General features: G+C 35.9%; 1 protein-coding gene across 1 annotated transcript in view; it reads left to right on the top strand.

Moving 5' to 3' along the window:
- Positions 1 to 664: 664 nt before the first annotated feature.
- Cow (Proteoglycan Cow) overlaps positions 665 to 17556 on the top strand; it is a 58296-nt gene continuing 41404 nt past the window's right edge. Inside the window, exon 1 of the mRNA XM_066397404.1 lies at positions 665 to 916. Within this exon, the coding sequence (XP_066253501.1) occupies positions 815 to 916 (102 nt within the window). The 5' untranslated portion in view covers positions 665 to 814. The remainder of the gene's footprint in view (positions 917 to 17556) is intronic.

Raw genomic sequence — 17556 nt, 5'->3', positions numbered from 1 at the left:
ATCGACCCGATTCGGGCCCGCTCCGTGTGGAAAACTTCTTTGGCGCACTCTCCTATGCCCTTATAGCGGACAGGGCTGACATGATATTTGCTAATCTACCAAGCTCGGTAGATTAAATCTAACTACTCTTTAGGGCCAACTGAGAAGAGGAGAAAATATAGTTTTATGGGTCTTACAAGTGGAGTGTTAAATGGATTTTTGTGGTAATAATCTAGAAAGTTCGACAAATTAATTTCGATTATTTTTTATCCCTAGGAGGGACGTGATCGCAAATGTAATTTTTATGGGTCTTTAAAACGCAGTTTTGATTGTGTTTTTTGCGTGCAGAAATTGAATGGCACTGCTGTGTTGATGGGCTGATTAAAGCCTGTTTGAACACTTGAAAATGGTTTGGTGAAAAGCGCTATGAAATTTGTTTAGTTTTACTCAGGTGATAAATACATTATAAAACCAACTCTTAATGAAAGAGCGATTGTGGATATTTATTTGGTAGATACGTAGATTACTCCTTTCTTGTCTTCAGGGAAATTTCTCGTTTTTTCGTTTCAAATTGACGTCGCTTGGTAGCTGCCAATCTACCTGAATCTAGTAGTTTTCTGGTGAAATTTCAGTAGATCCGAGACGAGGCAGCTCCGCGGCCCTGTTCGCAGACTGGCCAAAGAACACGGTCATTCGAAAAGTTGGTATATCGCGTTCGGTCGTCGTCGGTTCATATCTTTGGTGACCGATCGTCTCTCATCATCATCGTAACCAATATATACAGTGTCTCGAACTTGGGATAGCCACCTTGACCGGGTAGACCACCCCCTGAGCGATGAGGGTGCTCTTGTTGGTCGTCCTCGTAGGGCTGGTGGCGAGTCAGGTCGAGGGCAAACGCAAAAGGAAGTTCGAGGGGGATTTCGAGTTCGACGAAGAGGTGAGTTTTGCTGATGGTCAGTTTATGTCCTGCGGGGATCAGTGTCGTACTGTTTTGTTTGGTTTTCCAATTAGAGGTCGAAGAATGATCGAAGAGAATGGTCGTACAGGTAGAGAAAATGAGAGAAGAGAGTGAAGAATTTTGTGGGTGAAGTTGTGGTTTTACCATCAATAGCCCGTGTGCATATCTATTAGGGAGGTTATGTCAGGGAGATCGTCAAAATTGTGGAAGAGCTGCGATGGTATTGATCTTTAACAAAACTTAACCAAACGCTTTCGATCTTCTCAAGAAATGAGACTCTCAATTGATCCACATACTGAGACGTTTTTGGAAGGAACTAACCCGAATTGATGACTTAATACAAACTGTGTTTTATACCTCACCCTGACCTTCAATAAACTACCTTTCGACCAGTCGACCAACAAAGACTGAATTCGTGGTTTTGATGGGCTGATTGTCTACCAGAAACGACTTGCATAACAACAACTAGACGCTCATCTTAAGATTATAAATTGTCATTTTATCTATGAATTTTATGGTAATTCGTATTGAAATCTGGATAAACAAAGCGACAGATCATAAGAAATGTTCAGAAAAATGCGTCTAAGATTAATTGTTAGTTAATGATTTAATTTATGTAGGAACTTATTGCTTTGATTGTGTTTGATCTCTGAGACAATAAATTTAATTTTTTCCGGAATTCTGGTAAACAAGCAAAGGCGTAGGAATACACGTCTCGATTTCAAGACTGAAATGGAATTTGTCATCTCTCTGTGGGAATTAATTGGTTTTGCTCTGGTAAACGTCATGACGGATTGAAGAAGTGGGCTGATTTTTATATGCGAAAACCGCTACCTCAAACATTTATGCACCACATTGAAATATCTCAAAATATTTCTCAATATTTCACATTTCCCTCATGTTTATTATATTTCCCACATCATCGATACACTTTCTGCAATTCCAGTACATGCTCTCCATTTTTATACAATTTCCGCACAAAGCATGTTAAATTGAAATCAGATGCGTCTTGAATACATTGTGAAATATAGGTTAATCAAAGATAAAATGTTTGAATTTTTTACGAAATGGAAGAAACGCGTATGATTTTCTATACACGGTGCAAGCTCTAAATCTTTCCTTTAATTTACATCAATAACAAGTCGAGGGGATCGGGATCAGAGGCGTCCTGAAGATCTACTGAAATATGGATCAAATAAACGTTTCTTAAAATGTATGAACTCCTCTGATATAACTAGGAAGTTGAAATCACAGGAGTACTGGACATAGAATTTTGTTCATAAAATCCTGAACCACAGAATTTTTAACTACGAACTTCATAGGCGCATCTGCTCTTCTTTCAGGATTTCAAAATCGAGGGCATGTGTCATAATAATTTAAAGAAAATTGGTACCGTTACTGGATATTTGGCGTTCAGTATTTTCCAAACACTAATAAATCAAGAATTTTTCAATTCAAAATCGATAGGGGCATCTTTTCTTGTGTTAAAGTTACGAACGTTTTTAAGTTCTAAAATCGCGTAAATTTTGTAATAATTACCTAAAAAACATTGGTAGGGCATTGGAGATTTGCAGTGTCGTCCAAACCTTTTTCTATAACACTCGAATAATTAGAGATGTTTTAATACCAAATCCATAGGCGCATTTTTTTAATTTGAGAATTCCGTTGAAATTGATTTTGAAATGAAATTGTTCCAAAATCGAGGAAAATTGGCAGTAAAATACTTTAAATGAAATTAATATCTGCAATTTTGCAGTGCCGTTCAATTTTTTAATAAATAGAGATTTTTTAATAAAAAGTTGTTTGGCGTATAACGTACATGCTTTTTTAGAGATTTATTATACTTTAAATTTAATTTGCTTGAATATCAAGGAAAATTGGAAAAAATACTAAATTATATCGGTACCGGCATTAGTAATATTCAGTTTTCAACACTCCAAGAAGTAAAGCAAAATCCTATGTGCATTTATTGAAATATTAGTCAACTGAAAGAAAAGACACTTCGACTTTTAATATATTCCTGAAATTCTAAAACTGAAAGAAACCCTCACGATTTTCTACAGAGTGAAACCTTATGAATGTCTCCATTAATCAATCTAATTAGCGACTTCAGTAGATTAAAATCGAAAGCTTATTGGACATCTATTGAAATTCGTTGCTATTGAATTTACTGAAAATTCTTGAAAATTAAAAATCTAAAGAAATATTTTCGAGAAAAATTATGATGAAATTTTTTTGCAACATTGGTGGAAAATTCGTTTTCTGGAATGACGTATTGACTTTGCCAAAATCAGAAGCGTGCAGGGGTAATTTTTCCAGTTAATAAATTAGAAAGAATTTTAGCGGTTTTAGTAATAAATTTTGGAAAAATCCTTATAGTTAACTCAAACCGAGATACAGGATACGCCGCTGTAGTTTTCCTTTTAAATAACATCTTTAAACTTAATAATTGAAATCTTTATATCAAAATTAAGAAAAGAGACCAGAAGAATCAGGTTCGAAGCCAGCGAATTACATCGATACACATCGCCCTGTATCAAGTAAGAGATATGGCATTTTTCACACACTGAAAGGCCATGAGAACTGAAAGATTAATTTCATACTAAAGCAATACTCACGCTCCATTCAAGCAAATCTCAAATTACCGTGAAATTTTAAACCAAAAATTTATAATTGTTTACCCAACATGTGCGGTAAAGACGCTTTCGAACGTGTTAGGTACAGTACTTTTCCTATGGGGGCATGTGTGTTAACTTTTTTTGTATTCTTTAAGTTCAATTAAATATGAGCGTGTGGTAAACTCTTTACATGCACTTTAGATGCGTATCAGTGTTAAATAGCTCTAAAAATGTTTGATGCTACTTTGATTTGGGTGCCTTAAAATTTTTTACAACACGTGTGGTAAAGTGTTATTTTCACTTTGCTGCACCCTTATAGAACAAGCGAAATCTAAAGTTGCTAAAAAATTTTACAGCACAGGCGTTTTGCTCCTGTCCACAAGGGTAGTTAGTATTGTTTGTTTAAATTGAATTTGTGGATTTTTATCCCTGTTTTTAAACGCACGTATTTTGGTTCAAACAAAATGTTATTAATCGAAAGAAAAACCATCGGAATAAATACATTTTTGCCAACAGAGAGAGAAGAAACAGGTTTATTCTGGTTGCATAAATTTCCAGAGTTCTGGAGGCGATAAAGTCGTCGAAAGCCGTTCCAGCATCGGCTTCTGAAGCACTTCTCGCGCAAGAAGCCGTCGAGATACTTGAAGAAGTGGTAGTCGGAGGCGAGAGGTCTGACGAGTATGGTGGACGAGGCAGATTCTAGTAACCCAATTCATTCAACTTTTGTAGCGTTGGTTGAGCCACGTGCAGCCGAAAGTTATCGCGAAGAAGAATCGGCCTCTTCGTGTTGTCCAATGCCGGCCGTTGTTGTTGATGCTTCTGATGCATCTCGTCGATTTGTCGAGAGTATTTCTCCGCCCTATTTGTTTCGTCCGAATTCAGAAAGCTGTGATGGATGAGACCAGCTGCAGACCATCAGTCACCATGATCTTCTTTTGGTCTAAGTTTGGCTTCGAGAAGTGTTATGGAGGTTCATCGTTGTGAGCTGACTGAGTTGTGAGCATTGTTGTAGACAAATTTTTCCTCACAATCCGGTCGAGAAATGGATAGTTTCTATTGCGCGGAAGGGCAGAAGACACTTTATACCTGCGATTCTTTGATTTTCGCTCGATTCGACTACTTATCGAGCTTTTTCGATTTACCGATTCATCGTGGACGATTGGTAACTTTTCTGATTGAAACATCCAGTTCTTTTGCAAGCGCTAGAACTGTTGTACGTGGATCTGCTTCCATCAAGACCTTTATCTCGTCATTGTCGATTGCAGGCGCTGGTCGTCCACGGTCTTCATTGTCGAGATTTGTCTTAGCAGCTTTAAATTTTTCGAATAAATTGACCATCCCCCCTCACCGCCCTCCTGTTAACTTTTTCAATCAAGTATATATATTTTTTAATTCAGAAGCAGCATGAAACACGACAAAAAATACTATTTTTTGCAGTTTGGTTATTTTTTTAAATGTTGCTTACAACACCGGCAACGCAAAATGGTCGATTTTTAAAAATTGGACCATGGGTCAAGTGACATTTCGAATTAAAGGTCTTTCAAAACTATATTCAATTATACATAAAAACTACAATCAAAATCTACCGATTAGTTTTTGAAAAAAAAGGTATAAATTTGGTAAAAAATGTAATATAAACTCAGTTAAATAGAACATTAAAAATTGAAAAAACACGTTGGTTGATAGGAAATTGGTTTGTTTTCCGTTCTGTGCTCACAAACAAGTCTTTATTAAAGATAATTTAATTAATAAATAAAAATAATCAAAGACTTTTTGTGACTATAAAACAAGCGAATTTCCTATCAACAAACCAGTTTTTTCATTGTTCACGTACTACTTAACTGAGCTTGTATTGCACGTTTTACCACATTTATAACTGTTTTTCTCAAAAAACTAGTCAGTTGATTTTGATTGAACTTTTAATGTATGTTTGATTAGAGTTTTGAAAGATCTTTAATTTGAGGTGCCAATTAGCTCATGTTCCAATTTAAGAAAATCGGCTATTTTGTGCTATACATGAGGTAAGCTGCATTAAAGAAAATAAACAAATGTCAAAAGATAGTATTTTTTGTCCTATTTAATGCTTTTTTTGAATTCTCAAAAAATAATGATCTGTTAAAAAGTTAAGAACGGGAGGTGAGGGGGGGGGGGCGAAATTTAAAGCTGCACGTTATAACACTTGAATTTTATAATGATTTATTAGGAATAAAATTAATTGACAAATATGCTATAAGAAATCCGCAACTTTACTTTGAACAACTTATATTACGTGATTCGTTTGAGAAGAAATCAGACGTGTGCTGAACTCATGCCACCAAATTCTTAAGTATCAAAAATCCTTATTTTTAGCAATTTTAATGGGTTAAAGTCAATATTTATTGTTTGGTAAAAGCGACACGAAAATTCACTAAATTTTTGGGTTTGTCATAAAGTCACTTATATCCAAATATCAGGGATTTTTCAGGATATTCCAGTCAGTTACTTTAGATTTACATAAAGTTTATTTCTTCGGCTTTGCTCAGGTCTGAACCAATTGAGGCAATTTTCTCGTTTTCCAACTGAAAACAGCTTGAGCTTAATAATTTCGAACTTTCACACCACAACAACTTAGAGTAATTGCTAAAGGTTTGGGGTCGTTTTTCCCAATTAGCTGAGGGCTATATTAAATTTAACTCGCTTCATAAATTTTTATCAAGGAAATTTATAATACGGCTCTTTTTTTCGTTAAATGTCAGGTAATGAAGCAGAAAATTATGGAAATGCCAGGCTCGATATCCATCAAGGATTATTAATTATTACATTACACTTCGGGTGGAGCAACAGCAACTTGAAAAATGTGTGAAAAATTTCGGAAATAAATTATTGTCTCAATTAAGCTCAAACCCACGTTTACACTCTTTTATTAACACCTCAATATTGTTCTAAGACAAAAATTAAAAACTTTCCAATAAGTGCAAATCGAGTTAGTTTATAAGGTATTTTGTTTGTCCCTTATGGATCAGTGCTTTAAGCTGAAATAAATTTTTCAAGTAGGTCTTTGAAACCAGGTTGTCTGCTAGTTTCAGCTTTAAGCTTTATTCTGAAACCGGAACATTTCTAATTTAAACTTTTCTATATTGGAAGAAAAAGCTCCGGAAAATGAAATCTGTTGGTTTAGGTTACAGTAAGTTGTTTTGCTTGTGTAGGAGTAGAAAGGTAGAAGAAAATAAGTATGTTAAAAGAACTGTATAGGTACAAATTGCGAAATAATTGTCCTGAAAATTTATGTAACATATGTGAAAAGTGCTCTAAAAGGCGAGAAAATATGTCTAATCAGTGTGCATCCTTTCATTTTTTTAGTTGCCATTAATTTTCCAAAAATCAAACAGTTTTTAATTTTTTTCATGGATGTTTCAGAACATGCCCAAACTTGCATTTATGCAAATTGTTATTTTGTTAATTAAGAGAGATACTTAGGGATCGTACCGCCTTGAAAATTTTCCTTTTTTTGTGTTTTACAACTCAAAGTATACTCCCGGATAAAATTAAAGGATCAGTTCAATACTTCCGATTATGTTTGCTTCGTCATATTATAAAACAACACTTCTGATATTATTGTTCGTTGATTGTCAGATAAAATTGAAAATGTACATTAAACACCAACATTTTTATTTTTAAGACCAACGAATCGTACATAACGTGACAAAAAACCAAAAATCGCTAAATCATGTTTTCACAACAAAAACGGATGATACATTTAAAAATTCGTAGCTTGTACTTCCTCCTCTAGCATTGACGACAGCTTTCATTCTCCGGCGAATTCCTTTTATTAAATTTCTAATTTCTTTTTGAGGAATGGTTTCTCGCTCTTCCAACAAGCAATTTCGCAATTCCTCCAATGTTTGTGGTTGACGTATTCTCACTCGTCTTCCAAGCATATCCCACAAATATTCTATTGGATTCATGTCAGGACTTCTTGCAGGCCAGTCCACAGTTTCAGTTTCAACTTCATGCAAATATTCTTGAACAACTCCAACGACGTGGAGTCGCGCATTAATTAAAACTGAGGGCCCACAAATGGAGCGAAAGATATCACAAGAAATTCAAAGATATCTGTAATGTGCCTTGCAGCAGTTGTAGCACCATGACCGATCACCGCTAGTTCCATAGCGATGTTTACAATAGATTGGTGCCATTCCAAACCATTACGTAACCTCCACCAAAATTTATTCTTGGCGAAAGATTACAGGGTGCAAACCGTTCGCCGGGCCTCCTCCACATCCTTTCAGGTCCATCTGGATTCTTCCGAGAATAATACGCACGCCCAATCGGCATTAATCCAATTTAGATGTTCTGGAGCAAATTTTATACGCTCAGACACTTGAACGTTTCTGAAGTTTTCGTAGAGGAAAATTCAAATTAGGACCAGGAGCGTGCCGACCCCGAGGAGCATGTAACCGCAGCAATGGTCGTCTCTTGCAGATGTAGCGCTCGAGCGGCCTTGTCCTCTCCTGAGGGCATAACTACCAGTCTCTTGTAGCTGATTTGCAATTTCTCTTTAACTAAACCCTTCTCCAATCAGAGCTATGGTTTTAATTGCTTCTTCATCACTTAACTGTCTTCTCTGCACCATGATGTAGTAATAAAATGGTTGTGAGTGCTGCTACAATACCCTAATGGGGAAAATAAATTCAACATTTTTTTATAAAAGAATTCGCTATTATTCGAAATGTAAATAAACAGCAATATGTTTTCATGTTAAAATATTCTTTTTATTTCATTTTAAAAAGATAAAATTATGTATAATACAATGGAAAAATTCATTAACGTTGCCGGGAGCGTGATTTACATATAGCAGAAATGTTCCTCATTTGTCGGTTTAAAGTTTTCCGATAATTCAGTGACGCACTTTGACTCAATTTAACAGGTATTTCAGTAGATGGCCATTGCCTCAAGATGTTTATTTGGCCGCTGATTTAAATTTTCTTACCAATTTTTCTAATTAAGGGAGACATTCGAGGGTCGTAACTTACAGAAAATCATGAGCGTCCATTTAATTTTTTTAAATGGTTTCCGAAAATTTTTCAAAAATTGAGGTGGTGGGGCTTTATTTCGCCAATTCTCCAATGTTTGACTAGGTGACTAGAATGTCTTTGATTTCACTTTTCACGGGTTACTAATTTACGAATTAAAAAAATACTTAGGGGGTGCATTCTCAAGAAAACTATAAGTCTCGTTAAATTTCCATCTAAGCCACCAGGAGGTTAAAAAGGTACTTAAAATTTGTAAGAAACTGGACGTGAATGTTAAACTGGTAAATAACGCACTAAAGTAAATGGTGGTCATTAAAAAACCTCAAGTAGGCATTAGAATACCATCAAAGGCACGTCTGGGATCAATAATTCATCTGTTGGTCAGATGTTTGATGGTACATAGTAAATTACTGAATCAACGCCCTATGCTCACGGTTCACCGCCTATTGCGGGTTTTTTAATGATCACCCGTTATATCGTGTTAGTTCGGGTCTATTTCTGGGGCTCCATTTAGCTAGAGTTTTTATGAAGTACTTGAACTTTTAATGAATATTTCAGTGTATTAATTTGGATTATTTCGGGTTATTTATTAAATTTGTTATTAAACTCCATTAAGGTTTAATTATACCTCGAAATCTCCTCGAAAAAAACGTTCATTAAATATTACAACCAGGTGCTTCAGGTGACTTCAAATTTATTATTTGAGACTCATTCAGTATACGTATATCCCCGGATGGGGTTGCCAAGAGGGGAAAGTTTCTTATTTTTCATTTTATGAGAAAAATGTGTTCTTCATGAAAGCTTTTGCTTGTTCCAAAACGGTTCAATCAGTTCTTACCGTTTCAATTTTCCTTTTCGTTACAGAGAAATATCGAAAAATACACAAAATATTTTATCCTCGATTCCTATTGGTCACGCAGTCAATATGAAAGAATCTTATGAAAGCGCTTTTGTTGCGACTTAAGTATAATGAACACCAATGGCAAATCTGCGGAGAGTTGAAAGTCGCAGCTCTTCTGTTTGGACTACAAATTGGCTGCACGAAACTTCGTTGCTTTATCTGCGAATGGGATAGTCGTGAGAGAAAAGAGCATTATAAAAAAAGGTGTGGCCTCATCGTCAGTTGTTCAAAACAACCCTTTAGTTCACCCGCAAAAAGTGTTACTTCCATCGTTGCACATTCAGCTAGGATTTATGAAAAATTTCATAAAAGGAATGAACAAAAATGGAGCTGCTTTTCAATACTTTCGTCAGAAATTTTCAAGATTAAGTGAAGCTAAAACCAAGGAAGGTGTACTCGTCGGTCCTCAAGTAAGAAATTTATTTAAAGATGATAACTTTGGCCCTGTTTTGGAAGGTAAAGACAAAAGCTTGGACCGATTTTCCTCGTGTGGCAAGAAACTTCTTAGGAAATAAGAGGAGTATCAGCTATGCTGAAATTGTCGAAAATATGTTATCATCATACCGAAAACCGGGTTGCAACATATTCCTGAAAATCCACTTTTTACACTCCCATTTGGGCTTCTTTCCCGCTAACTGTGGGGCATTAGTGACGAACATGGAGAGTGCTTCCATCAGGACATGGCAACGATGGAAAAACGATAATCAGGGCAAGTGGACGTTTCAACGTTGGCGAATTATTTCTGGACTGTTTATCGAGATGTTCCAGAAGCAGAATACAAGAGGGCAGCGGAAGAGCTACGTTGCAAGTCTGCAAATGAGTAGAAGAACTTATGATATCTGTTAATTTTTGTGTAAAAATAGGATTTTTGTTTTCCACAAAGCTGAAGCTAATTTCGAAATATTATTATTATCCTCATATTCCGCTTGTGTAAATGAATAAGAAAAGCTACTTTAGGTGAAGATTACTATTTTAAAGTCACAGTTTCAGTCTAATCGTACGAAATCGTATTTCATTTGTCCCTTGTTTGCTTTTTTGCATTTGAATGTTCAGTTTCTGGATATTCTGAGTTATATTTTTTTATAGCATCCGCTATTTCGTCCTTCTCGGTCGATCAGACTCTCAAGATAAAAAGGAGCTGTTGATCAGACTCAGATGTTTGTGTCAGATTCACCAAGCAGAGAACACACCCATAGCTGACTCTGTGAGCAGATGATACAGCGATACCAGCAAAATCCACAAATGGGAGGATGCTCTCCAGGCAGTCCATTTAACACGCTCCAAATGGAAAATCGCCATAAGTGGGAAGTAACGCAGTGATTTACTTAGGAGTGGGCATGGATAAGAAACCAACAAGGCAAAAACATGTCGAGAAAACCAAGAGCAACAAGGGCGCAACTACAGTCCATAATTGATAGGAAGCCTCATTTAACAGGCCAAATCTGTGCCTGAAGCAATGAGGTTAGTTCAGGTGAATTAAGTTAAGAACTTGCAAGGAAGAAAGGAAGAGAGCCGATGAAGAAATAAGTGTACAGGACTGGAGAGCCCCCTGCTAACAGGGGAACCTCGAGCCAGGACCATGGGAAACTCCACCGGCTCGCATTTATACTCGAGAGAGCGAAATTAATGTGAAAAAGGAACCTGATTGAAGAGCTCTATCTAGTAAATCCAGAGTTGACTCCCTTATAGAGAGGAGTCGCAGCAACAAATCTGAAGAAGAACTCTATCGATTCTAGAGAACACTGTCAATGGTTTCCAATTTGCAACGATTTTATTTCGGATCGAAGCTGCAGGCCTCTAAGTCGATGCCTGCAGGATTGACGCATGTAGGTTTACCACCATTCTTGCTTTAGCATCGTTTAGTTTTTTTTTGTACCATTAATTTTGTATTTTATGTTTAATCGTGGTTACCTTTTCATTCTTTGCTTTCTCTCCGCTTCCGGATGTTTTTTGCTTTTTTTTAAAAGCTTATTGTCGCTAACAAATTTCTACCCTAAGGACGTGAGTTACCAGACCCTCCAATTATTAGCAAAATAACCCCAGTTTCTGGCCAACTTTGGGGCATCCAAACAGGTGAAAATACAATGCACAATGCAGTTATCCAAGTAACCTGACCGCAAGGCTAAAATCTGCATATGGCCTGATTAAAGTAATAAATTACACCAAATCCATACTATTCGAGGGTTCCCTCTCGCACTAACCTCTGCAATATAGACACATTAATGGAATCTGATTTAAGCCCACGGAACGCAATATTACCCAGTTGGGAAACAACATTCAATTTTCAAGTTCCGACCGACACAAAAAGTCCAATCTTCGTCTAATGATAAAATCGATAAGCCGGGTTAGTAGTAGAAGCTTTGAGAACGATCGTATTTCTTTAAGTTTCAGCATTTTTCAGATATATAATGTGGTAAGCTTGACGCAAATTTCCTGAAAAATTCATGGTCCAGAATTTGGCTAGAGAAACGGGATTATGCCTGTGGGGTAGTAAATAATTCGGATCGAGCCCTTTTGCATTTGTTTTCATGTTAGACGGTAATAAATATTCATGTATGCCGGCCAAACATGAAGCGGATGGTAATTGTAACACACATACTACAAAATTGCTTCTCCATTGTAGGAAATGCATTATTAATACGGTCTGAGCCATTTGCATATTTCCATGCGAGTGAGCTGAATTTCTTCCGAATTTGACCGCTTAAGCTCGTAAGCTTCATGTGGGATTTTTGACCCAAACAATTACGATAAAATTCAAATTTCCCCTCAATACTCGTGCGTGAAAATAAGGGACCATTAAGGGCTTACCCTGAGCGCAATACGTGGCCCAAATCCCGTCGTATATTTAGAAAACAATATTTCCGCATTACCATACATATTACTTCTATGTATATCGCACAATTTCTGCCACCTCCCGCGATCAAAAAAACCTTTTTCTAGAGGAAATCAAGAAGAGAGGTATCGAAGAAACGAAATATCTGCATTTTTGGTGGCAAAAATGGCGCGGTCGTATTAAAACATCAGGCTGAATTGGATTAAGGCGTAGGCCTGCCGCCTTTAGCCCTTAAAGTGACCCTAACAGGTTGTGCTTTGCATACGTAGTGTGATGTAACGGCGTGAAAAATGTTCGGCTTTGGGTTTGAAAACGGCGAAAAGGGCACTGGGCTAGGACAATGAATGATAATATAATCCTGGGGCTTGGTGAGGATTCGGGATTCGGTTTTGGGTGAAAATGACTCAAGATACATCGGCATGTAAGTTACATTGGACCCTTTAACGCTGGATTTCAGAACTACTCTAATTGGAAAAACTTCAAATACCGATCGGGAAAAAAATTGCCTTCTTGTAGCGAGGAGCGTGAAGCAAAGACTTGGCCAGTGAAATGTGAGTAAAAAGTTAACATATGGACGATAAAAACTTTCCCAATTTTAGACAAAGTGGCGGTAAAATCACTTTCTGCAGGTGCGTAATTGCGCCTGCTTCGTCAATGTCCCTTTTCCACCTAAATTTGAATAATAAAATTTTAAATTACTCTTCGATTCCCTTTTCAGAACTATTAAAGTTGGCATAGAAAAAAAGTTACGGAAGAGGGTACAGAAGAGAATATGAAACGGCGGAGATAAAAAACGACTTTTTAAATTCTCTATAGTATATGTATACAGGGTGTAAATGAAATAGAGGAGATACTTTAAGGACTGATTTTACATTCGAAGATATGAAGAAAAGTTGGCATAAACGTAGGTCAGCAAAAGTCTCCTGAGAGAGCTGCGAAGGTGACCCCCAAGAAATGCGGAATGGCGTGCAGCGGGAGGGAGCTACTTTTACTTAACATATTCCCGTATTTTTTAACTTTTATGACAATTTAACGTGGGAATATAATTTCTTGTCTAAAGTAACATAGAAAAAGGTACTCTTGATAAATTGTTGTAGGAGGAACCGTTTAAGAGATATGCCGCTTTAAAGAAAATGTTTTGAGGCAAGAAGCTGAATTTGCGTAGCGAAATTGTCTAGCAAAACATTTTTTTTTTTTTTTTTTGGTAAAAGGTACGAGACTATATAAAAGATTAGAAAATCAAGTTCAAAATCAATATTTCTTGGGGGCCACCTTCAAAGAGCCGCAACTTCCTTAGAAGGTTTTGCTTTTATTACTATCTATTCATTGTAGCTACTTTTGCGTAAACGCTAAAGGTTTCAAACTTAAACTGTTTCCCGAGGAAAATAAATCTTCTATTCAGTCAAAACTTTTTTTTCGTAACGTTGTAGATGCCATTTTCAGTTGTACATACCTGATCCTTGTAGGTGTAATTTTTCTCGTAATTAAACCTTGAAATACCAGAGTTTCTTTTGAGTATTGCAGCTGGCTAGTTCATGTTTCATGTGACTTCAAATGAATTATTACTTGGGCTTTATTCAGAGTTGGTACAATCTCGCAAAATCTAGGATTTACATGTATATGTAATTACATTAGACCATTTGGTGTCTCAAGTCACAGTACTGACTTATTTTTTAGCCTCACTTTAATTACAAGAATGTAACTGGATATACAGGGTGTTCCTAAATATCATGTGCATACGGAAGGGGACAATTCTTTAGCTTATTTCTTGACTAAAAGTTCACACAAACGTCACACAAACCCTTCGTTGTCTATCTGTAAGATATACAAATTTTAGAATATTTTCAGCATTTTCTCTGCTGTAGAATTTACATCAGTGGGCACGTGAAGTAGTTTGGATAATCTACAGAGTGATATTTTTTCATGGGTCATGCCCCCTATTCTCCCCCTGAGATTTTTCGCAGTGCGCCGCTGGTAGATTTTAAAATACAAAATGATTTTTTTGCTTAGAAAGTTTTTGGTCTCTAGTAAGTTTTTCGTATCTACGTCACTTATCGAGGAAAAAATAAAAACGATGTTTTGTAATTCGTCAAATGAAATGAAAATTTTTAAAATTAATGTGAAGGCTCTGGCTTTATTTGGCTAACATGTGTCTGCATATCCTTATGAATTAAAGATTTAAGTTGTAAGCTGTAAAAGCGCTTTAAATTTTCCTTATAATCTCATAATGCTAAATTTTACGGAAGTATTTGAATGAAGTGTATGAGAACAAGTGGATAGGACGGGGTGGATATTAGTCATGGCCCCCTAGCTCGCCTGACTTAAATAGCCTAGATTTTTTTTTAAGAGATCATCTAAGATTTTTAGTTTACACAACACCAATGGTTACCGGTCATAATTTACGAAATAGAATATTAGATGTATTTGAAATCGTAAGAAATACTTCGGGGGTATTCGAAAGAGTACAGGCATCAATGAAAAGAAAAGCCAGCGCATGTTTAAGGGTTGAAGGAAGTCATTTTCAACAGTTGCTGTGATATATAATAGTTTCCTTATGAAGCTTATTATTATTACTATTTACCCGTAATAAATTTTAATTTCATCTGGCGAATTATAAAAATTTTTTTTTTTCCGATAAACGATGGAAATACCAAGAGACCAAAAAACTTCTAAACAAAATAAATAAGTAGTTTTGTATTTTAGAATCTCCCAGTGGTGCACCGCGAAAACGTGCAGGGGAAGAAAAGGGGGCATGACTTCTGAAAAGATATCACTCTGTAGATTATTGAAACCATTTGACATGCCCAATGATGTAAGTCCTATAGCGTAAACTATTATATATTTCAAATTTTAGCTAAATATCTTAAAAACTATAAGAGCTATACAAGAAACTGAACAATTTCTGAAATTTGAATATCCTGTAAGTAGGTAATGAAACGTTTGCAGACTTATGTTTATATGAACTTTTAGTCAAGAAATAAGCTAAAGAATTACCTTCATCACTATATAATTATACATAATAATTTCAAGGAAAAGGGAAGAATTGTCCTTAATTTATCATTGCTATTAAAATTTCCTGGCAAAGTTACCTATACTTGTGGTTTGATTTTTCGAGTCCAAAAATGCATTTAATCGTAAATATTCAATGTCAATTGCTCCCCACTAAAAGCTACCGCCCTATTTATAAAAAGCGATTAAATTATTCCTAAAATTGAAATTTTAATACGAAAGTTGCAGTGGTGTTATACCGACTAGTTGTTTTAAAGTATATTATCATTTTATTAGCTTCGAATGCATCTTTCACCTTAAATCAATTTCAATTAAAACTAGAATACCGAAGCTTAAAATTTATTTTTGGTATATTTCCAACATGTGCAGAAATTAATACTACTTACGGATTTAATGAGGAACTATTCAGATTGTTTAGACCAGCGGCGTAACAAGAGATAGGTCAATTTCCAGACAGAAAATTGAATGTAAAAATCTCTTTTTTGGAAGATGTCAACTGTATCTGTAGATAATTACGCCACTGACTAATTTAGTGCTAAAATTGTTTAGAGTTGAATAAAAAAAAAACGAAATTTACAGATTTCAGATATGCACTAGAGTAACCTAATAATGAGCTGATGAATTTCCATATATGGACAGAAAATTGAATTTAAAAATTCGTTTTTTCCATGTCGTCAGCTAGGCCCAGATGTTAGTTACGCCACTGACTAATTTAATACCAATTTCACCAGAGTTCCCTTTAGTAAAAAATGGAAATTAGAATCTGCAGTTCTTAACGACAGTGGCGTAGCATGGCGCAGAACAATTTCTTAGCAGGAAATTTACCATAAAAATCGTGCACATTGTCAGCTATTTTCAGCACTTAGCCCTGTCATCATCGGCTAATTTAACATAAATTTGTTTAAAGTTTACTCGAGAGAAAGCGAAACCGCCGATCATCTCTATTTTAAACTTGGTTGCATTGAGTGAGCTAAAGTCGATATTTTGTGTTTGGCAAAATTGGCTTTAAGGCACAAACCACTAAATTCTTTTAGGTATTTTCTCATAACGCCGCCCAAAGATTGAGGAAAGGTAATTTGTCATAGTCACCGGTTTCGGGGTTCGCAAAAGCGACTTTAAATTATTAAAAATAGCCAGTTAAAGAGGGCAGAAAAAGAAACTCAACTTGAAATTTCTGCTATAAACCTGGTGGCATTGAGTGAGTTAAAGTGACGCTATCAATTTCCAGGAAATTTATGAAAGAGCCAGAAAATAGCGATCTAAGCTGAAGTATTAAGATGAGCTGGAAGCTTAGTATTCTTTCCCACAATATACCGGGTGATTCAAGAAGGTGGCTCGCCATTATAACTTTTTCGCTTTTAAACTTAGAAAGTTGAAATTTGGAGGGAAACTATGTGAGAATAGAGCTGATTGATTGATGACACTAATGACGTTTATCTAGGACTTCCGGTTTAACCGGAAATTATCTCAACTTTCGATTTTTAATTGTAATGTCCTACAAATGTTTTTCTTTTTTGGAATCTAGAAGTCATTTTTAGTCTAAAAATATGTCATTAAAAAAAATGTGTTTTTTTCATGTCGAGCTACGCTATTGAGGTATACGTATCAGGCACAATTTTAGGTCAGAATTATGGGGAAAAATGCTAATTTGTCATTTTATCAAGCACTTTTTCTTTTATGAGCAATTTAAATACCAAAAAACAGCTTTTCCACTTATTATTTATTTTTAAAAACTGTTAATAAATGAATTTTGACGAGACCATCCGAATATTCAAATTGGGAGGGAAAAGCAGTTGAATGGTGTCGGAATGCTCGACATTAGAGGTGCACGTTGGCTCTTTAATTTGCCTCACAAAACCCTTTTTTTTTTTAAGTTAAGCCATCTCACAAGTTACTTCTGAAACCTTCTAAAACCTATGATTCTGTCCGAAGACCCGTCCACGATCCAAAACTCGAGGTGAAGATGTAGAACTTGATCCTGCAGAATATCGGATATTCTACATAGAATATTCACGTAGAATAATTACGCTGATTCGAGCCGAAACAATGAAACCCCTCTTGATATCCGTGCCTAATAAAAGACGAATCATTTAAGGGGGCCCACGGCGTATAAAATAAACGAGATTCGTTTATATTAGGGCTCCCGTACATAAGATGCTACTTAAGAAAGTAAAGCTTGGCGTTGATGTGAAGCCTCGGTAATTTTCCAGTCAGTAGGCCAAACTGCCGTTTTCCTTTGATTTTTC

This window comes from Euwallacea similis, chromosome 15 (genome assembly GCF_039881205.1).
Source record: "Euwallacea similis isolate ESF13 chromosome 15, ESF131.1, whole genome shotgun sequence".
Lineage (NCBI taxonomy): Eukaryota > Metazoa > Arthropoda > Insecta > Coleoptera > Curculionidae > Euwallacea > Euwallacea similis.
The sequence above is the reverse complement of the archived record's forward strand: the minus strand, read 5'-3'. Positions and strand labels throughout refer to the sequence as shown.